Source organism: Bos mutus, chromosome 9 (genome assembly GCF_027580195.1).
Source record: "Bos mutus isolate GX-2022 chromosome 9, NWIPB_WYAK_1.1, whole genome shotgun sequence".
NCBI lineage: Eukaryota > Metazoa > Chordata > Mammalia > Artiodactyla > Bovidae > Bos > Bos mutus.
The window spans coordinates 73,031,501-73,057,718 of record NC_091625.1 but is presented as its reverse complement, the minus strand read 5'-3'; the positions used below and the strand labels follow the sequence as shown (position 1 = coordinate 73,057,718).

At 35.0% G+C, this 26,218-nt stretch overlaps 1 protein-coding gene across 4 annotated transcripts in view; it reads left to right on the top strand.

The window, feature by feature from the left end:
- HBS1L (HBS1 like translational GTPase) overlaps positions 1-26,218 on the top strand; it is an 85,131-nt gene that overhangs the window by 5,417 nt on the left and 53,496 nt on the right. For 2 of the 4 annotated variants that reach the window (XM_070376714.1, XM_005899114.2), the window contains exons 2-4: positions 317-382; positions 10,429-10,557; positions 13,360-13,554. In XM_070376714.1, the coding sequence (XP_070232815.1) occupies positions 317-382; positions 10,429-10,557; positions 13,360-13,554 (390 nt within the window). Of the gene's footprint in view, positions 1-316; positions 383-10,428; positions 10,558-13,359; positions 13,555-14,779; positions 18,700-26,218 lie in introns of those variants that run through there. The other 2 variants (XM_005899116.3, XM_070376716.1) reach the window with 2 other exon arrangements.

Sequence of the window (26,218 nt, the reverse complement as noted above, 5' to 3'; positions counted from 1 at the left end):
GCATTAGTCAGTTGTATGAAAAATAAATGCTTTGCTTAGAGCAGGAACTTGGTGAGAAAAATGGATGGTTGGCTTATTTCAGATTTTTGTCAATTAAAAATCTAAAAACATGTATGTCTTTTAAATATGTAAAGTCATTTAATACCTGCTTTTGGTACAATTTTTGGAATTGTTTTGAGAAAAGTAGACATTGTAAGTTCCTTTAATTTAGGTGAACAGTAATTTATTTTGGAGAGAATTCAGATGCTTCCTCATTAATAACTAAGAATAGAAAACAAACTTGTAAATACTTTTATCTCTTATATTTTTATTTTAGATTTTGAAGATGATGACCTCTATGGCCAGTCTGTAGAGGATGATTATTGTATTTCACCATCAACAGGTGAGTTTTAAAAAAAAATTTGATTTTTATTATTTAAAGATGTTAAGTAAGTATCATTGTCATTCTAGAACTAGTGTGTTCCAGAAGACTATAATATGTACCATTTAGAAAGATAATTGTTAACGTTCAGTTAAGTTTAGTTCAGTTGCTCAGTCGTGTCGGACTCTTTGTGACCCCATGAATCGCAGCACGCCATGCCTCCCTGTCCATCACCACCTCCCGGAGTTCACCCAAACTCATGTTCATCAAGTCGGTGATGCCATCCAGCCATCTCATCCTCTGTCGTCCCCTTCTCCTCCTGCCCTCAACCCTCCCAGCATCAGGGTTTTTTCCAGTGAGTCAACTCTTCATATGAGGTGGCCAAAGTATTAGAATTTCAGCTTTAGCATCAGTCCTTCCAATGAACACCCAGGAGTGATTTCCTTTAGAATGGACTGGTTGGGTCTCCTTGCAGTCCAAGAGACTCTCAAGAGTCTTTTCCAACACCACAGTTCAAAAGCATCAATTCTTTGGTGCTCAGCTTTCTTCACAGTCCAACTCTCACATCCATACATGACCACTGGAAAAACCATAGCCTTGACTAGATGGACCTTTGTTGGCAGAGTAATGTCTCTGCTTTTTAATATGCTATCTAAGTTGGTCATAACTTTCCTTCTGAGGAGTAAGTATCTTTTAATTTCATGGAATACGGAATGAAGCAGGGCAAAGGCTAATAGAGTTTTGCCAAGAGAACGCACTGGTCATAGCAAACACCCTCTTCTAAACACACAGAAGACTCTACACATGGACATCACCAGATGGTCAACACCGAAATCAGAATTGATTATATTCTTTGCAGCCAAACATGGAGAAGCTCTATACAGTCAGCAAAAACAAGACCAGGAGCTGACTGTGGCTCAGATCATGAACTCCTTATTGCCAAATTCAGACTTAAATTGAAGAAAGTAGGGATGACCATTAGACCATTCAGGTATGACCTAAATCAAATTCTTTATGATTATTCAGTGGAAGTGAGAAATAGATTTAAGGGACTAGATCTGATAGAGTGCCTGATGAACTATGGACGGAATTTCATGACATTGTACAGGAGACAGGGATCAAGAGCATCCCCGTGGAAAAGAAATGCAAAAAAGCAAAATGGCTGTCTGGGGAAGCCTTACAAATAGCTGTGAAAAGAAGAGAAGCGAAAAGCAAAGGAGAAAAGGAAAGATAAAAGCATCTGAATGCAGAGTTCCAAAGAATAGCAAGGAGAGATAAGAAAGCCTTCCTCAGCGATCAATGCAAAGAAACAGAGGAAAACAACAGAATGGGAAAGACTAGAGATCTCTTCAAGAAAATTAGAGATACCAAGGGAACATTTCATGCAAAGATGGGCTCAATAAAGGACAGAAATAGTGTGGACCTAACAGAAGCAGAAGATATTAAGAAGAGGTGGCAAGAATACACAGAAGAACTGTACAAAAAAGATCTTCACGACCAAGATAATCACGATGGTATGATCACTCACCTAGAGCTAGACATCCTGGAATGTGAAGTCAAGCGGGCCTTAGAAAGCATCACTACGAATAAAGCTATTGGAGGTGATGGAATTCCAGTTGAGCGATTTCCAATTCTGAAAGATGATGCTGTGAAAGTGCTGCACTCAATATGCCAGCAAATTTGGAAAACTCAGCAGTGGCCACAGGACTGGAAAAGGTCAGTTTTCATTCCAATCCCAAAGAAAAGAATGCCAAAGAATGCTCAAACTACCTCACAACTGCACTCATCTTCATGCTAGTAAAGTAATGCTCAAAATTCTCAAGCCAGGCTTCAGCAATACATGAACCGTGAACTTCAGATGTTCAGGCTGGTTTTAGAAAAGGCAGAGGAACCAGAGATCAAATTGCCATCATCCACTGGATCATGGAAAAAGCAAGAGAGTTCCAGAAAAACATCTATTTCTGCTTTATTGACTATGCCAAAGCCTTTGACTGTGTGCATCACAATAAACTGTGGAAAATTCTGAAAGAGATGGGAATACCAGACCACCTGATCTGCCTCTTGAGAAATCTGTATGTAGGTCAGGAAGCAACAGTTAGAACTGGACATGGAGCAACAGATTGGTTCCAAATAGGAAAAGGAGTCCGTCAAGGCTGTATATTGTCACCCTGCTTATTTAACTTATATGCAGAGTACATCATGAGAAACGCTGGACTGGAAGAAGCACAAGCTGGAATCAAGATTGCCAGGAGAAATCTCAATAACCTCAGATGTGCAGATGACACCACCCTTATGGCAGAAAGTGAAGAGGAACTAAAAAGCCTCTTGATGAAAGTGAAAGAGGAGAGTGAAAAAGTTGGCTTAAAGCTCAACATTCAGAAAACTAAGATCATGGCATTTGGTCCTATCACTTCATGGGACATAGATGGGGAAACAGTGGAAATAGTGTCAGACTTTTATTTTTGGGGGCTCCAAAATCACTGCAGATGGTGAATGCAGCCATGAAATTAAAAGACACTCCTTGGAAGAAAAGTTATGACCAACCTAAATAGCATATTGTTAACTTTAAAAGCACATAAAATAATTTCATTACTTATGAATAGAATTTAAAGTTTTGATTCCTTCATTAGGCTTTATACAATTTGAAGAAAACTCTCAAAACTATGGTTTTCCAGTATTCTTTGCAGTATGCAATTAATCTAAATTGACTAAAATGATAATTTAGTCAGTAATGAAAATCTAAACTTCTAAAGACAGAAAGCAGTTTTATGTCCAGGAAAATCTTGAATATTAAAACACAAGTTATGCATAGACTTCCCTTCATACAGTATTTTATCTACTGTAAATAAACCCAGTACATAGTTTAAACTTCTGATGGAGCCGCAAAATGATTTAGAGTTCAAATTCCTGTAGGATTCTACATCAGAGCTGCACCTTTTGTCTCTTGCTGAAAAACTTCTTTGCAATCATATAATGAAAGCATTTCCTGTGTTGGCGGCAGAGACAGTGTCTTTGATCCAGACCTTTTTCTTACTAATCCTTCTAACAGTGCATTTATCTTCAAATTTTATCCTACTCTATAAACAACTGGTTAAAATGCTCTGCTGAATTTTACTATGTCATAAAAGTGGGTCCAATTAAATATGGTTAGGAACAGCATAAATAAACTCATAGAACTCATTTTCCACAAATTGAAGGTTTAATATAGTAATTTAAATTTCTATCAGTCTGCCTTGTCTTTAATACCTTACAGTCTGTTGAACTGTCTTATAAACCTTTCCCTGCTTTAAGCCTCTTCATAGCTTCTGAAGACTAAATACGTCCCTTCTGACTTTTTAGAATTTCTTCTTTTTCACAAAGGCATAGGATAGGGGCCTTGGAAGTTGTCTTAGCACCCCTACTCTGCCTTACATCTCTTGTCCTGTTACTTATTACTCTGTAATGCATCTAGCTCTTTATGGGTACTTTGCTCTTTTAGGCTGACTAATCAGAGCCCTTCCTCTCTTTCTTCAATGTTATACCGTTATCAGTCACGATTTTGTTAGGAGATAGAAATTGCACTGGTTATTTTGCGAGAGAGATTTTAGTATAAAAAGTTAACTAGGTGTTAGAGAACACAAAATGCAAACCAAAAGATCAAGGAGGTAGTAACTTCAGGAAGCATTTATCATTTCTAGTTCCTAGGGGAATCAGCAGATAGGGTTGGAACCAACCTCTTAGAACCTTGTGGGGGCTCCTTGGAGCTAGGACCTAGGGGTGTGACAGGAAGATTCTGCCTTGTTGCTTTGCCATTGAAGTTAAGAGAAGGGACTGTGGAGCTGGGGCTCAGACCTGAGAAGGGGAATGTTGTGTGGTTGGTATAGAGATACTCTGTAGGGACACTGGGAAGCTGAGGTTCAGCCTTTAAAGAGGGCATTCTATCCAGCAGTCTGGTCATGGTTGTAATTGGTTCTGGGAATTTTGGAAAAACTGATATTATGATTACTGGAACAAATGATTTTGGCAAGATGAAATGTTGCTGGGGTGATGGTAACTAGAGAAGAAGCAAAAAGGAAAGGAACATTTGTGTTCCTCTTCTGGCCTAGTCTCCTTTTATTACCTCCCTGTTGGCTGATCCTAAAAGGGAACCAGCTGTCTGAAGAAATGTGCTTTGCAGAGACTTCAGCCTCAGCATCACAAAGCAAAGAAGACTGGCTTAGAAGTGGAGAGGTGGCTTAATTAGTGTGTTCTCTAATACCTAGGTAACTTTTTATATTAAAATCTCTCTGGCAAAATAACCAGTGCAATTTCTATCTCCTAACAAAATTGTGACTGATAATGATGTAACACTGAAGAAAGAGAGGAAGGGCTGTGATTAGTCAGCCTTATTATTCAGTGATTCAAAAATGCCATATTTTGTTGAGATTAGGGATGAAAGAAATTTCAGTTTTTCTGAGGAGTCTCACAAGCACTTGTCATTTGCAATGTGTTAAAAAAAAAACCAACTCTGTGGGTTAACCTTTTGGGGTGCCTACAGTTCATCATAATCAGTTGTCTAGGTGATGAAGTAGTGTCTGGTAGCACTAGTTAGTACTATGAATGAAGTAAAGATCATGGCATGTTCATGAGACTGATGATAATATGGGTGTGGTGATTAGATTTGAGTTTTTTGTTTTTGTTTTTTTTTAATATATGCTGTAGAGACTGGATTAAAGGTGGTACCTAAGTGGGTGTACTTAGAATAGTTAGTTAGGAGACTATTATACTAATCTAGAAGAAATATCTCAAGACAGTGTTCTCAAAATGTGGTCCATGTGCCATTTGCACCACTTGAGAATTTGTTAGAAAAGTAATTCTTGGCCCCATCTCATATTCAGTGGGGCACAGGTACTGCTTTGAAAACTGTTTGTTTAGGATAGAGGTGATAGCAGTGGATTTGGAAATAGATTCTACAGGAGCTAAAGACTACTGGACTTGGAAGTTGGTTGACTATGACTTGCACAGGAAAGCTTCATGGAGGGAGAGACTACTGAAAAACATCTTCATATTGCAGATTAATGCATTCATTTATCTAGAATTGTTTAACTAAATCATTCTTAATCTTGAGTAATGAGCCATCACTACACAAGGATCAGGCATTCTGAAGGTGTTTTTCTGAGATTTGCTTTTGTGACCTACCTTTCTTGAGGTCATAGTTTATCCCTTATCTCTCACAGCTCTTGATATGTGTATTGTGTATGGTTCATATTCAGGACAGTCTGACTATTTGAGAGTTACCTTTGTATGCTCCAGGAAGTGAAATCGGCTTTATTAGAGCAGGAGATAGTTAAATAGTTTTGACTTTCTTCTGTGACAAACTGGTATTTTTAACAAAAGCGCATGGTTTAGGTTTTTAAAATTTTCTAAATTTTACTAAATTAAATCAGTAATATCAGATCAGATGATTAATATTCCTCTTTAGTGGTGTATTCTTCCCAGGAATTTTCAATTAAAAAGGAATAGTTTTTAGAAGGATACTTTCTGTTCTTAAAGAAGCAGCTAATGTCATTCATTGAAGAAATGATTTTATTCATGGTCTAATGAATTCTGGTAATTGAATGACTTTATCAATTAATAGGAATTTCTCTAAAATTTATCATATATTTTTAAAAATTCTACTAAATACAATTTTCTTGATGGTAAGATGATTTCTAAATGTTATAACTTTTTTTTTCTTTAGAAAGATTGACTGAATATTGCTTTGATGCTGAATATTTAACTTACGTTAGGGAGCTGCAAAAAGATAGCAAAAAAGGGATAGCAAAAAGAGCCTATAAATAGAACTTTACAATTATTAATCTTGTTTCAACTAATATAATTAGAAGTGTTAAAAGATAAACTGAGGCATACTGACATTTTTTTTTCAGAGTTTATTTGAGCAAACATCAATTTGAATCAGCTCCAAATGGGAAGTGGTTAGGAGCACTTCATCAACAGAAGTTGGGGCAGGGTTTTTATAGAGAAGACATGAAACAAAGCAAGGAGATTATTTGATTGGCTTACTGCTTAAAACACATTATTTGTGAGAGAATAATTGGCTTTTTGTGATTGGATGTTCTTAATCCTGAGGCCTTTACAGGAATTAACTCTGGATTGGTTTTCCCTTTGCAGCCAAGGCATTAGAGCCACTTCAGTCTCATGACCTCCTTGTATGATTACTTTAACAGTAGATATCCTTATTCAGTCCATTCCAACTCAGAACCTTTATTGAGCATCAGTTAACTTGTAAAGATGGAGAAGGAAATGGCAAACCCACTCCAGTATTCTTGCCTGGAGAATCTCATGGATGGCGGAGCCTGGTGGCTACAGTCCACGGGGTCGCAAAGAGTCGGACACATTGAGCGACTTCACTTTCACTTGTAAAGAAGCTTGTTAAAAATTCCCTTCAAATGATAATATGGTGGGTAAAGAGTCCTGCCTGAAGAAGGCGGGAAAGGTTTCTGGAAGGAGATGGAATTGGAACTGGTGAATTTGGGAATAAGCGGCATCCTAGAGAAAGGAAAAGCAGTGTTTGAGCAGTGGTCTCTTAAGTGAGGTGTGTTTGGGAAGACACATGGTGAATGCAATTGGAGCACAAAGCGGGCTTGGAAAGGAAATAGCCAGATTGTGGAAGGCAGCTTTTAATTTTAGCTGTGTAATGTCAGTTTATTGAAGGTTTTTGAGTTAAGGGGTCATGTTTTAGGAAATTAACTAATGACGGTAAGCAAAGTGGACTACATTTGGATGAAAGGGGAGACTTGTAGGCTGTTTCCTACCTTCTCTGATGATACCAATCAGCTGAGTAATTGTATTATAAAACTACAGATTCCCTACCCCGTTCTAGCACCACTTAACCAGAATCTCCAGGGGAAGAAGCCTAGAAAGCTGTATCTTTAATGAGTGCCTCACATGATTTTTATTTTATATTTAGGAAACAGTGTTAGGCAGTTACAGGAAAACTGTAACTTTTTCAGTTACAGTTCAAAACTGTACAGTTCAAAAACTGTAAAGGTTTTGAATTCTTTCAATTTTTATGTTTATCAGAATACCTGAAAAATTTGCAAGTCATTATGGTGTTCAATTTTTCAGAAAGCGTTTCTGTCAAAGTTTGTGATTTAAATTTTTAGAATAGAAGAGCATCTTATATTTATCCTTTTCTCTCTCTTGCTTTTATCTCACTTTTTTTTTTTTTCCTTTTGACTCTCATTTCAATTTCAGAGGTCTGGAATGCTTCTTTTTTCCTGGTAGCTATTGTCCCTGGGGAATTTTCCTGCCCACTCTCTTTCCCCACTCTTCAACAAATCCAGCCATCATTTACTTCTAAAACAGTGGCCACAGTATAGATTTCTGAGTTGGATTTATGTTTGGGAGAGTGTAGGAAAACCTTCCAGGAAGAATAGCTCCTTGGAGGTAGAGTGGAAGCCTGGATTTTGACAACTTCCATTTTCTTTGTCAATATTTTCTAAGTGAAAATTGTTGATGGAAGTATCTGATTTCTTCTCTCACTTAATTTTTGATTTGTGTTAGGTTTTTCATTACAGTTCAGAGCTATGAGAGGAAGTTGAGGAAAGTATATTTGTTACCTTTAGGCTAAACTGAATACAGTTTACAGTCAGAAAAGTAATTTAAAAATCATCGAGCACAAAATGGCCTGGTTTACATTTTTTAATACTACCACATTTTATTGTATCTAAAGTGCCATGGATTGTAAGACATACTGTTATTTTACATACCACTTAAAAAATCAGCTGTCAATCTAAGTATTACATAATACCAAGATACCACTTGATTATAAGACATATCCCTCATTCTGAGATATTTTTATGTGAAACAGTGATCATCTTAGAAAATCTGTGAAATAGGATATTTTTCCTACCATTTAATCATGCTGACTTTATAATGGCAGTATTGTATTTTACTTGTGCAGGATGGGGGAAATGGTGATATATATACAGCATAATATGTGCATTCTTGAAAAACTGCGGTCCTCAAATTTGTATACTAAAAGATAACAAAGCCTGTGGGAAAGAACAGGGTTATGACAGATCACTCAGCCTATAAAGTACTAATAAAACCAAAAATCATCTAATAAAAATACTTGCATATTTAGAAAGTTATGTTAATTTCCAAATAAAGTTACATTCAAGGAAATGTTTTTGTTAAATGTTTAAATTTAACAAAATGTATTTTTTTACATTTAACAAAATTTTTTGATAAATGTTTACTTTTTGTTACATGTTTGCAAGGTGAAAGCTTGATAAACTTGTAGGAAGAGTTGAAACTAATGAATAATGTTGCAAAGGCAAAATGCTGACAGGTCTTAGAGAGCCAAGCAGGAAGCAAGCACAGAAAGGGACAGGGCCAAACTGAGCCAAGAGGACAAGTGTGGGGCTATCTAACTTTACAGCACAATTCCAATGACAGTATAATGCTCTGCGGTTGAACTTTGTATTTGCCTTACAAAGTGTTGCGGGTGGGGAGAATCTCATGAACCAAAGCATCTTGAATGTTATACCTTCATCATTCCCCTGAGGAGCCTGTTGGGCTGCAGTCCAATGGGTCGTCGCTAAGAGTCGGACATGACTGGGCGACTTCACTTTCACTTTCATGCATTGGAGAAGGAAATGGCAACCCACTCCAGTGTTCTTGCCTGGAGAATCCCAGGGACGCAGGAGCCTGGTGGGCTGCTGTCTGTGGGGTCGCACGGAATCGAACACGACTGAAGCGACTCAGCAGCAGCAGCAGCAGTATGTTAAGGAAACATGCATTACAGCAGAATAGATTAAATTCTCTCAGCTGCTCTGTATTTCTCTTATTCTATTCTTGCCTTCTTTATTGTAAGTGCTCCAGTCTTCAATGATCAGTTAATCTTTTGTGCTTCTGTCACACTTGTCATCTGTACTACTTATATGGCTTTTTAAAATATGTCACTGCCTTTTCTTTTTTTGCCTTTTCTGCTAATCTGTAAGGCCATTGTTGATTTATACTATGAATAAATAGCACTTACACCATAGTTTTCTGAGTGTAGGTGTTATACTAAGCTATAGTATTTTCTATTGTCTATATATGCATTATCTATAACTTTTGAATGTAGTTAGATTCCCTCACATTTATGGGCATGCCCAGAAGTCAAATGTGGGAATGCTGAGCAATGGAAATGCATGTTATGTGCTTTTCCAGAAAGCTAAATAATATAAAATCTCTGATGACACCTTGCCTTAGAATACTGTATTGATGTTTTTATCCGTCTTAAACTTAATACTTTAATTTTATTCCTTCACAACTGTGAACACACACTTGAAGAATTGAGTTCAGTGGGCATCCAGTTGATGTAAAAGAGTGAACACTTTGGGCATGCTTGATGCTTTTCTCCTTTGGCCACTTGTATTTTTGTATATGATATTCAAACATATGTTATCACTTTGATATTTTGTTTTTCTGCCTCTTAATGAAATATATGATGTGCAGTTATGTGTTGAGTAATTATACTGCCAGTCTGTAGAGTCGCACAGACTTCTGTCTGAAAGTTAGGTATGTGGCACTAATACCGTGTCAGTGTATGATTGAAGTGTAAATTGTTTAAAAGTTAAGGCCTATGATTTTGGTCAGCTCTTGGGTTCAAGCAAAATTAGTAGTTCCTGGAAAGTGAAAATTGAACTAGTCTGTTTGTAGTATTCTTAATTATGCAAATGAGCAAATTTGATATGAGTTTAAAATGTTTGTACCATAGAAAAGAAAATTTCAGGGAAGCTAGAGTAGTAGGCAAGCATGAGATATTAGGAAAGATAATTTTTGAGAACTGTGGAGAAAGTAAGCTCTGTGTTTATGAGATAGAGAAGAATGAAGACCATTAGAAGAGATTAGCAAATGGTTAGAAGGACATTTGGGCAGAATTTGGGGTATGATATATTTTGTCTTAGTTTTTTTCTCTTTTCATCCAGTATTATGACTGTGGGCAAATGACTTTAGGTAGGAGGTCAGAATCTTTAATTTTTACTTTGTATTGTTAAAAAAAAAAGTTAATGGGAAATGGTTATAGCACAGCATTCTTCCATCGTTTTATATTCTAGCTGCTCAGTTTATTTACTCACGACGTGACAAACCTTCAGCTGTTGAACCTGTAGAAGAATATGATTATGAAGATTTGAAAGAATTCTCCAGTTCTCTTGTGAATCATCAGCTAAGTGGAATTGATCAAGGTATAGTAAGAATTAGTCTGTTTCTTATCTGAAAATGATTAATAATTTACTGAGATTTACCAATGTTATTTATCAGTTTTATTGTTCATAATATTAATCATGGGTAGAATTGGTATGAACTACCATTATATCTTGTATCTTCAAGGAAAATTTACATTTTGTTAATTATGTTTTGTGAAGACTATATGGTTAACTATATGGTTGCAAAATTGATTGTGTGGCTGTTATTCAGTAACTGGAATTTGTGATTGAAATCTTCTTAGGAGAGAAACTTCCGTGATTCGTTTTCTTTTATCAGTATTTATTGTTTTATAAGCTGTATGTAGAGCTTATGGTTAGATTACAGAAGCTCATTTCCTTGGAAAATGTTAGGTTCCAAAAGACTGGTTTTTATTAAAAATAATAATAAGTTCAGAGTAACACTATACAAATGTCCTGATTGGTCACAGTCATATAAATTAAATTTCAAGATAGAACTTGTAAATGGTAATGGCTTTGGTTCTGAGTTTGCTTCTTCTTAGTTCTCTTAAACATTTTAACAAAGATATTTTATATTTTGGCTTTCATCTTTTATAAATAAATTTCAAATGTGACAGTTTCAGACATACTGCTCCCGTCATAGGTTGATGAATAGTGTTGTAGAACCAAGATCATCAGGTATAAAAGTAGTGCTCTCTGTTGGTGCTGAGCCGGGCTCAGCTTGTTTGCTCCTTCTCTGGAGTGTACTCTTTCTCTGGCTTTGTTCTATGAATATTTTTAAATTGAAAATTTATAACAATTTGAAAACAGGAAGGAGGGAAGTATATAAATCTGAGAGTTGATCTTTGCGTATATCGGTACAATATATGTCAGCTGCAACCCAAACCGAGAAAAATAGAGAGAAAGCACAGACAGACAAAATTAGAAAGCAGAAAGGGAAACAACAGAGAATTTAAAAAATTTCTATATCAACTTTGCAGATACATTTGACAAGTGGGATAAAAGTTCATAGACGAACTGCTGTATAAATTCTTCCATAGTTTTGATTATATTTTCAAAGAGTGTGTACAGTTGTCATTGTAGGGGGGGAGAAGGTAGGAATAAAGTAGAAGTCTTATACTTTCTCTGCTGTGCCTCAGAATGATTAAGGAGGTATGAAATTCAGAGTTATGTTTGAGAATGAAAGTTAATCATTCCCACCTGACATATGTAAGTATTAATAATTGCATGAAAAAAATTGCATGGCAACAATAGTAGTGATTGTAACTAGCCTCTACTAATTGCTTTCTGGGTCCTGTTCTAAGTGCTGTTCATGTATTAGCATATTTAATCTTCATGACAGCCTTATGAGATAGGCCAGCCATTGTCCTCATTTTATACGGGAGGAAAATGAGACACCAAGTCACTTGTGGGTAGTTGTACTGCTTAGTAAGTGGCATTTGGATGTGAACCAACATAGCCTGACTTCATATCTCTACCCTTTGTGTATGTGTGGACAACAGTTGCTATAATTAATTAGAATAGACCATGATGCTAGCTATATACTAAGTATTCTGTTCCAGTTTTAGTAATTCATGTTTTTTTATGAAATAGGCATAATTTTTCAAGTTTAGCTTATTAGCCTAAAATTAATTTTGGACTAAAGCAAAGCAGAATTACCCAAATATTTGAAGAATTTACTTTTAATAATTAAAAAAGAGCAGCGGAGAAAGTATTATATACTTGGGGGAAAAAAGGATATTGCCAGTAGATTTCTTGTTCAGTATGTAAGCATGTAAAATGTAATGTAAAATGCATTCTGTGGACTGATTTCATGGATTAGGGAATCTGAAAACTTGAGTTTTATTTTGATTACTGCTAAACTAAGTAGTGCCATGATTTTCACTCCTCTTTATGACTTGTAGTTTGATATATCTTAAGTCATAGAGTTACTGTGAGGATTACAGAAGATATGTGTATGTGTGTAAAGTATTTTAAAAATTGTCACCTGTTATACAAATATAAGTTAATATGTTGATGCATTTTTATTCAGTAGTCTCACATATTATTTTAAGATCTAGGGATATAAAGCCTTTGCTCTCATGAACTTCCATTATTAATGAATATTATTAGTAATTACTTTTTATAAAATAGTCATCAGAAAATTAACATCCTTAAAGATTTTAGTCACCCAGATTTAAATGTTTGTGTTTAAAATGAATGTTCGTTTTCCTCATTAATCTACTGGATTTCCTAATTTTTATGGCATTTTTGTACCAGATTATCTTGTCCATTCACTAGTAAGTTAGAAATATTTTCAAAATTAACCCTTTCTACACATGTAAAAGATCATCAGTATGGACCTCATCATCCTCATTGACTGAAATAGACTTTGTGCGTGTGTGGGTACATGCTCAGTTACTTCTGTCAGGTTTGACTCTGCTACCTCTGGACTGTAGCCTGCCATGCTTCTCTGTCTATGGGCTTTTCCAGGCAAGAATACTGGAGTGAGTTGCCATGCACTCCTCCAGGGGGGTCTTCCTGACCCAGGGATCGAATCTGCGTCTCCTGCATTGCAGACAGATTCACAATTGACACTTTTTTCAAGCATTAATCAGTATTACTTTGGAGACATTTATTATAGTGGTTATTGAAATTGTTCCTCTAATCAGGGAAGCTAGGTATACTGTGGATAAAAATATATTCATTGTAATTTTTGCCAAGGCAGATTACAAGAAATGAACATCCTACTGTAATTACAAATCCTTTGTTTTGGTTTCGAAGATTCAGGAATCTTTCATGACACCACTGAGTATAGCTTTTAATTATTGTTGTCTGTTCTAGCTCGTCTTTATTCATGCCTTGATCACATGAGAGAGGTACTTGGAGATGCTGTGCCAGATGACATATTGATTGAAGCAGTTCTGAAGAACAAGTTTGATGTGCAGAAGGCTTTGTCAGTGGTTCTGGAGCAAGATAAAGTGCAGAATTTGAAAGTCAGGAGTGAGGGAGCAATATCTACAGGAAAGATAGCAAAAGGTATGCTTTTACTTGTTCTCTTTTAGTTTTACAGTTAATGCTTTAAAAGAGGCTTTGATTTTGATCGAACTGTTAAGAAAAATGGATAGAAATTTTTACATGTTACAATAATTCTTGATTGTTATCAATTGATTTTGCAGTTTGTGAATTTTTAAGCTGATTGGCTGTGTTCTCTTCAGTCTGTTAAAGCCTATTTTTTGATCATTTTCCTGCTTATTTTTGCAACTGACAGAATATAAGGGAAATAAAATTAGATAAAAGCAAGACAAAACACTTTTTGCTTCTTGTTAGTGTCTTGATCTTTTTGATTATTGGTGTGTTTTTTTTTTTAACTAAAGGGTTGGGAGATGGAAATTAATAGCCAGGCAATGTCAAAAAAATCCCTCCTATGCTTATAGTATTTTATGAATATAATTTAGTTTTACTTAAATATCCTAAGTATTATAATTCTACTACTCTTTCATTTCATAGCCAGATCTTTAATTTTAAATGTTTAGAATTTGAGGTTAAATTTATAACTTAGGCCACTTGAGAAAGGAACTAATTATCTTAAGTGGTATAATATCTGTCAGTAGAAGCACGGTGATTTGTTAACTGGTTTGATATTTCTTATAACCTGGAGTCTAGATTTTTGCCACAGTGAAATTATGTGCAGCCTGTTACTATGAAATAAGGGTTGTTTTATGTAAATTAAATTTTTTTTTCATTTTGGGGGGGGGCACCGGGATTCAGTTTTAACTGACCTGTAGTATAAGTCTATAATGTGACAACTGTATTAATAGGTTACCCCAGATCACAGTAGAAGTTACATGGTACTATTTGTTTACCTGTTTTTAATACATTAAAAATATAGATGAACCTAGTTCTTTCCATTGATATTTTAGATGTTTTGAATTTGAGAAATTCTGATTATGAATAACTTAAAACCTCACATAAATTTGTAAATATTAGCACATTTACTAACTTGGTAATTACCTTTGTATATATCAGTGAACAAAGTATGAAGGTCACTTAAGATGGTTAAAGGAAGGTAAAATCCTTTATTTTTTTTTAGAATGTTCACTTTTTATTAAATAATGATCAAGTATCACTTTATTCATGTCATAATCAAAAAGAAACATTTAGTAATTAAATGCCTCATTTCATGTTTCCTTTTGGTTGCTGTGACTGTCTTCTGCATATGTCAACCTATTCATCTGAAAATTAATGGCTCTTGTAAGGTAAGGAGTCTTATTATCTTCCTCTGAAGTTTCAGCTGATAATGTTCACAGCTCTTGTCCTCAGTCTGCAAACCATTTGGATTGCAGCAGCAAATCCTTTGATTTTTCTGGCCCAGTAGCAAAATATGGATTATATCATAATTCCTCTGTTATACCAAGTCACTATTTACTCCATAAAAAAAAGAAACTTGACAGACCTAAAAGTGAAAAGAAATTAGAATCATGTAAGTTAACAAAAGAGCTGTCCCTAGCTGACCTAATCAATGATATGCCAAGAGATTCTTATAAAAGTCAGCCATCAGTCAGATTACCACCCACAGATAGTGTGGAGAGTCTACCTTCAAAGAGTCTAGATGGTGATTTGTTAAGACCTCATGTGTCTGAGTGTATTTCCAAAGATGATTCTGCCTTCAAAGGCATACCAGATTTAAAATCCTTAATGATGAAAGACACAGCACCTAATAACTCATCAACTATTCAGAATGATTCAGTACCTGATTTGCAAAACATTCCAGTACAGAACAGTTTAGGAAGTTTAAATAATCCTTCATTGGAAAATATGGCTCTTGATCATTTAAATGCTAGTAAAACGACTGAAGTTGGAATTGTTTCTTCAGTTGAACAAAGTAATAAGAATTGCATAGTAAAGAGTGACAACTTGCCGTTTTCTCAGTGTGAAAGTCCATCCCTCGCTGAACTGTTTGAGGAACACAAGAAAAACAAGCCACGCGAGTGCTTTACTTTACCTGGTTTTTGTCACCAACCATCTTCCAGTTCCACAGATCTCAGTTTGGGATCTTTTCCCTTGTCACAACTAGCAAATCGGTATCAGTCTTCAACTGGAATATCAGAGTTAACAGGATCTCTGTCATCTTTGGCATTTTGTAAAGCTTCTCCGACAAGAGACCTTGAGAACTTGTCACTTTCTGATTTGATTGCAGAAACGATTGATATAGACAACCCTCAGATTAGGAAAGATTCCTGTATGCTCAGTTTATCTGAAATGAGGTCACCTGGAATAGACTCCAATATTGATCTTAGTGTCCTCATAAAAGCCCCAGATTTTGTTCCCAAACCTGTAGTAGACCAATCAGTTGCTCCAATACCAGAAACTAAAGTTCTAAGTTCAAAATTAGGGAAAAATTCCAATTCTGCTAAGGATAATAAGAAAAACAGTAAAAGCTCTCTGCCTAGGAAACCACCTTTTTCTCTCTCTTGGACCAAAGCCCTTGCTGCCAGACCTTCAGCTTTCGCTTCAACCCTGTGTCTTCGTTACCCATTGAAAAGCTGCAAGCGACGTACCTTTGATCTCTATAAGGCTTTTCTTTATAGTAGACAAGTCCAAGACGTAAAAGACAAAGAAATAAGTCCTCTTATAGCAATAACACCGTTTGACTTCAAATCAGCATCTCCTGATGACATTGTGAAAGCTAATCAAAAGAAAGCTTTTACTAGAGAATAGTAACAAAAGGAAAACTTGCTAACTGTTGTAGAGCTTTTTCTTTTAAATTAATTTTAAGCTTTTATAGGGTTACTTTATATTACGGGATTTAAGTTGTGAAATTTATATTAAAATTGTCTTAAGTCAGTTGATAAATTTAGTTGATATATGCTTTTGCACTGAAATTTCTTTTTACTCTATCTTCTTTTAGTGATAACTGGCTTTAAGTTGATGGCCTGTAATAGGTGTATGTTTACAAAGTGCTTATGGTAACTTGATATTGTGAAATCAAACCTCAGCTATTTTTGTTTAAAGCATTCAGCTTTGAAAATTTTTATGATGAGACATTTTCTTTTATAAAATATTTTTGTGCTTTGTTCTTAAATGAAAATGCTACCACTTGGGATTAGTATAGTTTAGTGATAAAGATTTTTCTTGTGATATATGGCATGGCATAGCCAAGACAGTATTATATTTTGAAATATTAATGAAATCATTCCAAGTTTCATTATTTTTCTGCCAGTGAATACTAAAACTTTTCTATTAGAAAATCTTAAAATTCCTAACTTTTAAGAATACTGTTAGGTTGTTGAAATAACATTTTTCATGATATAAAATATAAATCCTTTTAAGGGACCATGTACATATTGAAGATGGATTAATACATAATTTATTTTTATACATTTTCAAAACCATTTGTCCTAAATGAACACTTTAAAATAAATATGTAGAAGGTCTTTTCAAGTATGGTTGCATGTTCCTTGAGTAATCTACCAGATCTCTTTCATGTTTTGTTTTGTTTTTCTTTTTACTATAAGTAATGAAATGTGGACTTTAACTCTTTGCTACTGACAGCTCTGTGTGCTATAATGACAAAGTTTCAGCAGTAGTTGACCTAGTAAGATCTCTTCTAGTGAGCAGAACAAGTAGGTAATTCATCTCTTAAAGCAGTCGTCCTCAACTAGCAGTCAGAATCACTGGGGAAATTATTTTCAAAATGTAGCTATTGTGACTTCACTCCAGACATGGCGAGTCATTTCTGAGGGATGACATTTGGAAATGTGTATTTTCAGGATGGTCCCCAGTTAATTCTGATGGGTTACTTCTACTTGAGAATCGGTCCCTTAAAGAAATCAGTAGAATGAAAGGAATTACTAATGCTGGGAATAACACCTGGCCAACTTGAATTTTTAATTTGTATTTTCTAGTAATTAGGAATACCAAGGAATATTGCAGATTAGGAATTAGCACCTTTTTTGTTAGAAGATAATGTTATTAGTTATTTCTTGCAGGAAAAAAGTAGTCTATAAAATGTTGTTTCTTAATGAGAACAAAATAGCTATATTTTCCCAGTAAAAAATATTTTCTCTGACTACTACTTTAATCTGTGTTTGATAATTTTTTAAAATATTTCTTGTTTCTGTTTATTTTCAGAATGACATCCCAATATCCCAGTATTTTTAGTTGTATATGATGTTTTTATATCCAGTGTTTTGGTGGGAAAGCTTAAGCCAGCCTTATGTCCTTGTTGTTCTTGACTAAACACTTTGTGACATCTTCACTTTTTGTTTCTAACTGCAGATTTCAGTGCGTATCCTACTGATGCTTAGATCATATGAATTACAAGTTATATTTTGTGATCAGTTTTGAAGTTTGAATTACCCCAACTGCTGATTTTGTTTTTCTAGTCTTGAACTTTAATTGGATATTTTAGTAATTTTGAACTTAGTCTATGACTCATCAACTAGATTTATATACTGTAGGCAGTCTCCAGTTTAGAAGTGAATTGTATTCTAAGTGTTTGTTTAGAACTGACAATAATTCTTGATAGATTAAATGCTGCCCAAGTGGTCCCTTTGCACATAAATCCACAAATACATATTTAATCCATATTGAAATTGAACAGCGTTACTTTTATATTATCTTTTATAACAAACTAATTTTCAAGTGGAAATACAATACTTTAAAGCCATATAGTAGGTCTTGTAGCGTGAACTAGATCTCCCTTTGTTGGATGATCAGGATTGTGACGTCTATTTATGATGTTATGATTTTAGGGGAAAAATATTCTATATTACAAGGTGATAGGGAAGGTAACAATTTTTAAATAGGTCTCTGTATTTCTGTTGTGATGGCTACTGGTCCGTCAGGCACATACCTGACAGGCACTTGCCCCATTGACTAAGGAAGTGTCACAGTCTCTGAGATTCAGAGAGCGGGACCAAGAAGACCCACTGTCCCTTCTGTTTTTGGCCATTAGCCTTTGGTAAAGAGACCCCATGGACTGTACCCTATCAGACTTCTCCATCCATGGGATTTTCCAGCAAGAATACTGGAGTGGGTTGCCATTTCCTTCTCCAGGGGGTAAAGAGACTAGTGCCTGCTTATTCATGGATGTTTTCCTAGTGCGGACAGTTGCTTGCACTAAGTGCATCTTCTGCACCAGCTGCTGTTTACTGATTGACTGCTGTCTTGGTAGCTCAGGTATGCTAAGTGTTTTTGGTCTGTTTTCCAAGTGCAGAGCCATTTTTATTTGTGTTATGCTCAAATATTAATAGTATACTTTAAGAATAGAAATAATGTTGTAATTATATTCTAAATGATACAAAATACAAGATGTTTGAAATGACCATTTTCCTCTTCACTTTTTTTGATTTTTTAAAAGAGCTGTTGTTCACAGATGTTTTTCTGTCTTGCATTTGGTTGGTCTTTTTGGTTATGGTTCTTCCCATTAATTGCAAAGAACAAGGTATCACTTCTGTACAGAACACTTTGCTTATCATTTCTTTCTTAGTTCTATCTTCTTCCTATTTCCTAGTTACTGAACTGGTATTCTAACCTCTTCCCACCCCCACCCCTGCCTTAGCTTTGAATCTTTCTTTCTTGAACTTTTCTTTCAGCCTTTTTCCCCCTCATATAAATAGTAATAACTGTTCCCAGTGTACTATATTTAATTTCTTGTGGTCAGTGGGAGATCATACAATTAATTGCCATACCAAGGGTAAAACTAGTCCAGTGCTTTTAAATATGTGGACCATTGCAAATTAGCAAGCACACAGTTATACACTGAGGAATAACTGTGTATCAGGTTTCTGTTTGGTGTTCATACAAGTGTATATTTACTTGTAAAATCAGTTTAGTAGTACCCTAGAAATTGTTTTCTATTTTATAAATGAAGGTAATGCTGACTAGATAGGGAGGGATTGATACAAATCCTTTATTAATTTTCTTTTGTAATTATATAAAGCTCAGTGTATGCAGTTGTATATTGTAATTTCAATTTCTAGGATGCAAAAGATTTGTCACATTTTGAATGTATGTATACATTTTTGTAAAAGCCACATCGGAATAAATTATAATTCTGGGGTTTTCTAAAATCAGGTGTGAAAACATCACAATTTATCCATTAGGATTTTTTATATAAGCTTAATATTTCAGAGTGATATTTTAATAATTTATGATAAAGGTTTCTGTAAACAAGTTGAAAAATGCACTACCTGGTTGTGCAGACTTTCTTTGAAGATATTTGTCATTTAGAATTCTTATTTTCCAAAAGGTAGAATTTGTATTTTTACTTTTGAGGACTCACATAGAAACATTCTTAAAGTATAGATTATGGTGAATATGGATAATATAATTGCAAAGGTGGCAGTGGAAAATAAAACATTTGATAAAGTACACATTTCTGATGTTGACATGCCTGGTTTATATGACTTAAAGGAAAGCATCCTTCTAGTTATAGGACATAGCTGGAGATGATCAAAGATGTGATTCTCAAATGGGATGGGAAAATGGGTACTTAAACACATAGTTATATTTATTGCAGTGTGTATGGGATGCATGACATTACACTCTCCGAAGCTGACATCTTTGTCTTCCTGATCCAAGCTGCGACCTCCTCCTGTTTCCTCTCTTTATTAGCAATATCAGCATCTTCCCAGTTGCTCAAGCCAGAAACCTGGGTAGCATCATCGTTGATTTTGCTCCCTCATTTACTTCTTATAATTGATTGTTGTTGTTTAGTTGCTAAATCGTGTCCAACTCTTTTGTGACCCCATGGACTATATAGCCTGCCAGGCTCTTCTGTCCATTGGATTTTCCAGGCAAGAATACTGGAGTGGGTTGCCATTTCCTTTTCTGGGGAATTTTCCCGACCCAGAGATCAAATCCAAGTCTCCTGCCTTAGCAGGCAGATACTTTACCACTGAGGCCCCTGGGAAGCCCTGTAATTGATTCCAGTCCTATTGATTCTTCTTTACTAATAAGTAATTATATGTGTGTACATATACAGTGGATTGTTCTTATTTGTGGTAGTTATATTTTATAAAGTCATAAATGAGTGAACACTGAATGAAAGGCAGACACTGACTTAGCAAAAACTGAACCATTGCTCCCATAAGAAATACGAGGTTAGGTTCCTGTGATCCTCTGGTCACAACATTTTTGTCAAACAATCAATACATGACCTTGTTTTATGTATGTTTAAAGACACTTTGTTTAATATATATTATTCATATATTATTGATTCATTGAAATTGAACTCATAGCCAGTAGCACTATAACTTAATGCCTAACACTATCTATATGCATCTTTTTAATTTGTAAGGTGCATCACAGCTGCTTTGTGCTTAACACTAGACAGTGCTTCAGACTACTCTTGGGGACCATTTTAAACAGCAGAATCACCAACTGATATCACAGGGTGAAAAATGTGGCATTTAAGAGGTCATGAAAAAGGATACTGCTTTATGAGAGTTGAAACAAGAAGGCAGAATGCATATTATTTGACCTCAGTTGGGAACGTGCATGTTAGGCTAGTAAAATTTTTTACTGTTCTACACTGTCCACAAGAGACTGCAAAAGTGCTGAAAGTCATGGTTTTTAGTGATAGCTGAATCCATGAATATGGAATCCTCAAGTACAGATTGATTGTCCATTTTTTGATCCATAGTCTTTGCTCTTATTACTGACTGCTTTTTCTCTTAAAGACTATTAGCTTGGGCAGAATTCCTAAAATATTTAACTGGCTTCTTTACTTCTCAGTTAATTTTCTCTCAGACACTTTCTACAATACAGGTAGAGTGAATTTTCCAAAATGTAGTTCTAATTTTCTGTTGCCCTGTTTAAACCCTTCATTTTATTGTAAGACCTTTTGTCATCTGGTTTCTCTTTGTGTCACCCACTACCCAAATCCACCCAAGAACACCTACCTGAGTTTCCTCTGCTTCTATAGTGCTTTGCCCTTTCCCCTCCTGGCAATTAGATCTTGAGGCTGTGGTTTATATATCACTTTACTCCTAATCCTGGGATAGGGGAACCATCTTGTGTACCCATTATTCACCGTATTCCTTTTTACTTCCACCTCATGTAAAATCATAACCTCTGCCCCTTTCTCTGATAACCCTGCTTTACTGTTCCTCACAACCCTTATATCATCTGTCATTGTGTGTGCGCACAGTTTTATTTCCCTCCTGTTCTTTGTAATCCCCCTATCCCCCCACCACAGTGCAACTTCTATGAATGGAACGTCTTTATTGCTATATTCCCAGCTTAGAATAAATATATCTGGCACATACGTGTAGGAAAGAATTTAAAGTAAAAAGTGAGTTTCACTCTTAAATACTGTCCCACATCTTATTCCCCGAGAGGAAGCTGTAAAGCAAATCTGTAAAAAAATATTTTATATTTCTCTGGAACTATTTGTGTGTTAGACATATCAAATTTGTATACATATCATTATACAAATGGGAGGATACTGTAACACTTGAATATCTGTGTCACTTAGCATGCTAAGTATATTGCAGGTTTTTCCTTACCAGCATATAGACATCAATCTCATTCTTTTTAAAAGCCGTGTAGAATTCCATATGTTTATGCATTAAATAGTCCCTGTTAACATTTTCTTGCTATCACTACTGACTCCTGAATGAACATCCTATGTTTCTACTGATTGATTTTCTAGGCCCATAAGTATATACTTTAAAATTTTTGATAGATATTGTCTAATTGTCCTTAATAGAACCTGTGCTAATTTCCTTTCCACACAAGTTTATGAGTGCGTTTTGTTCAAATTCTCACAGATAGGATTATTGCTCTTTTGGGTATTATGCCAACCTGATAATTGGAAAGTATTCTTATCATTTGTTTATATGTCTTAAATGAGTGAAACTGACTACTTTGTCATACGTTTGAATCTATTTGTATTTCTTAGAACTACCTATTCCTAATCTTTTACGATTTTTCTGCTGGCTCTCCTTCATAATGACTTCTAGGAATATATGTGTTTGTGTATTTAATATATTTGATTTTTATATTTAAATTCTAAGAAAATCCTTTTGTTATGTGCATGGAAAATATTTTTTTTCTTTGTCATCTTTTAGATCATTTATAAGACAAATTGTTGATTTTATATATATAAATATTAACATTTTATATTAAAAGTTTCTAATTCATATTAAAATTTATAACAAATTAATAAACGATTAAATAATTTGATATTCATAATATAGAATATTTAATATTAATAATAAAGTATATTAAAGTTTACTAATCTTTTATGGGTTTTTGTTTGAAAGTTCTACTTTACTACAAGATAATTTTAAAAAAATTGCTTCTCTGTGTTTAGCAGGTTCTCTCTCTTTTTTTAAAAAAACATTTGAGTGTTTGATTTAGCTGCTATAGTGGGTAAGGAAGAAACATAGTTTCCAACATGTTTTCTTTTTCAATAGCTCCATTTTTCACAGTTACTTTTTGTTGTATTACATGTCCTTTTTCTTTTTTAACCTGATTTGAAATACCATCTTTGACGGATGCTAAATTTTCCTCTCTCCATCTGTTTTGCACTTTTTGAGACTCTGCGCTATTCTATTTCTTTGTCTTGTTCTGTGCCAGTATCAAATTTTCAATTACTGTAGCTTTATATTACTGTTAATTTTAAATATCCTATAGGCTGTCTTGTTTTTTAGTCTTCTTTTTCATTTAGTGTTGTTCATTTGCTAAGTTGTGTCCAACTCTTTGTCACCCCATGGACTGCAGCGTGCCAGGCTTCCCTGTCCATCACCATCTCCCAGAGTTTGCTTAAACTTATGTCCTTTGAATCAGTGATGCCATCCAACCATCTCATCCTCTGTTGTCCCCTTCTTATCCTGCCTTCAGTCTTTTCCAGCATCAGGGTCTTTTCCAGTGAATTGGCTCTTCACGTCATGTAGCCAAAGTATTGGAGATTCAACTTCAACATCAGTCCTTCCAATAAATATTCAGGGTTGATTTCTTTTAGGATTGACTAGTTTAGTCTCCTTGCTGTCCAAGGAACTCTTGAGAGTCTTTTCCAGCACCACAGTTCGAAGACATCAATTCTTGGGCACTCAGCCTTCTTCATGGTCCAACTTTTATATCAGTACATGACTCCTGGAGAGACCATACCTCTTACCGTATGGACCTCTATTGGCAAAGTGAAGTCTCTGCTTTTTAATACATTGTCTTAGTTTGTTATCGCTTTTCTTCCAAGGAGCAAGTGTCCCTTAATTTCATGTCCACAGTCACCATCCGCAGTGATTTTGGAGCCCAAGAAAATAAAGTCTGTCCCAGTTTCCATTTTTTCCCCATCTGTTTGCCAAGAAGTGATTGGAATAGGTGCTGTGATATTCCTTTTTTCAGTGTTGACTTATAAAAGCCAGCTTTTTCACTCTTCCTTTTTCCCCTTCATCAAGAGGCTCTTTAGTTCCTCTTTGCTTTCTGCCATAGGGTGATATCATCTGCATATCTGAAGTTGCTGAAATTTCTCCCAGCAATCTTGATTCCAGCTTGTGATTCATCCAGCCTGGCATTCCTACATGATGTACTCTGCATAGGAGTTAAATAAGGGTGACAATATAGAGCCTTGACATACCCCTTTCCCAATTTTGAACCAGTCCATTTCATGTCCAGTTCCAACTGTTGCCCCTTGACCTGCATACAGGAGGCAGGTAAGGTGGTCTGGTGTTCCCATCTCTTTAAGAATTTTCCACAGTTTATTGTGATCCACACAGTCAAAGGTGAGAAAAAAATAATCTGTCTTCATTAGGCACTAAACATTACATTATTAAATGGAGTTTCTAGTATTGGCCTAGTCTTGTAATACTGGAACATTCCTAATTGGTCGTGGTAAATTTTTTTTTTTAATGGAATGGATTTTATTTGAAAATATTTTATTTAAAATTGTTTTGTATGTTCATAAAATTATACAGTTGTGTGTATGTGTTGTTTGTCATGTTTTGGTTTCTCTTGTGATAGTTTTTTAGAGAATTTAGAATTTTCTTTATTCTTATAATTTGAAGGGCAGTGAAATTATTTATGATAGGAATTATCTTTCTCAATATTCTAAGGTCAGCTTGGGAAGTTTTAATTTTCTGAAAATGATCTATTTCATCTGGTTGACAGATGATTTTGTTTTGCATTGTAGCAAACATTGTCTACTAGTAGTCATTTGCTGCTAAGTCGCTTCAGTCGTGTCCGAATCTGTGCGACCTCAAAGATGGCAGCCCACCAGGCTCCCCCATCCCTGGGATTCTCCAGGCAAGAACACTGGAGTGGGTTGCCATTTCCTTCTCCAGTGCATGAAAGTGAAAAGTGAAAGTGAAGTCGCTCAGTCGTGTCCGACTCCTAGCAACCCCATGGACTTCAGTCTACCAGGCTCCTCCATCCATGGGATTTTCCAGGCAAGAGTACTGGAGTGGGTGCCATTGCCTTCTCCAGTAGTCATTTATGAAATGTCAAACACAGAGAATAATGTATCAAGTACTTATGAACTTGCCATTTAGATTCAACAGAAGGTAGCATTTTGTATTACACATTTCTGGTATTTGTTTTTGTTCTAAGAAATATATTGTTAGATTGAAATCCGAGTCCTGCACTTGTCTTGTTTCTCCCTACTCCCTTGAAGTTGATATGCATTGTTCCCATTCTCTCTTTCTTAACTTTTGTCTCTATAGCTACTGTTTTTCTTATGAAAACTGTATTTGCTGTAACGTGGATTCTTTTAGTTACTATTTTCTGTGTTCTTTTAGAGCTATTGTTATTTTCTGGATAATCCCCATTTTAATTTTGATTTTCTTTTTAAGCCAAGAATCGAAGTGTTCTTTTTTTCTTAAATCCCAGTTTGCTGTGGGATTTTTATTTGCTATTTTTGTTATAATTTTTGATTTCATTGTGCTGTCATCAGAGAATGTGGTTGGTACATTTTACTTTTTGAAGTTTATTCAGTTTTTCTTTGTTGTCCAATGTAGTTTTATCGTTATTTCATAGGTTAATGTCAGTAATAAATTCTGTCTGACTAATCCAAAATATATTTCTGTTACTTTTCAAATTTTACAGAATAATAACATGTTACCATTTCTAAAAAATTTGTCAACTTTAAACAGTATGTATGTATGTGCTGCTCTCTCATGAAAGATGAAGAAATTGACACACATACTTCATCTCCTCTTATAATTTTTATTAATATTTTAAGTTTTTAGGGGAAGTATTTATACCTCTTTTTTAAACCTTATTAACTGAATTACTAACTTTAATCAGTTCTTTGATGAGTCCTTTAAAAGTTGAGCTCATCAGAGTTATACTTTTTCATACTTGACCTCTTCTCTCCTTTTATCTCCTGATGATTTTAGTCATGTTATTTAATGTAGTACCAAAAATTTTAACACTTTCCTTAGATTTTGTACTCAAATTTTCCTTAGTTTTTAACCAACTGTAGTTATATTAAGCTTGATTGGTTTCTCGTGGTTAGGCCTCTATTTATCACTTATTTGACATCTTTTCCATCTCTCACCTTCCCCTCTTCCCAAAATATTCGTTTGAAATTTTCCCCCAAGTTGTTGAGTATATTAAAATGATACTGTGACGTATATCTGCATTAGAAATAATAGTCCTTGGTTTGTCTTTTTTTTCTGGAGGGTCTTGCAGACATTGCTCTACAGTTTTCTATCATATATACTTCTAGCATGGCTTTTTAAATTTCTGAAAGTAG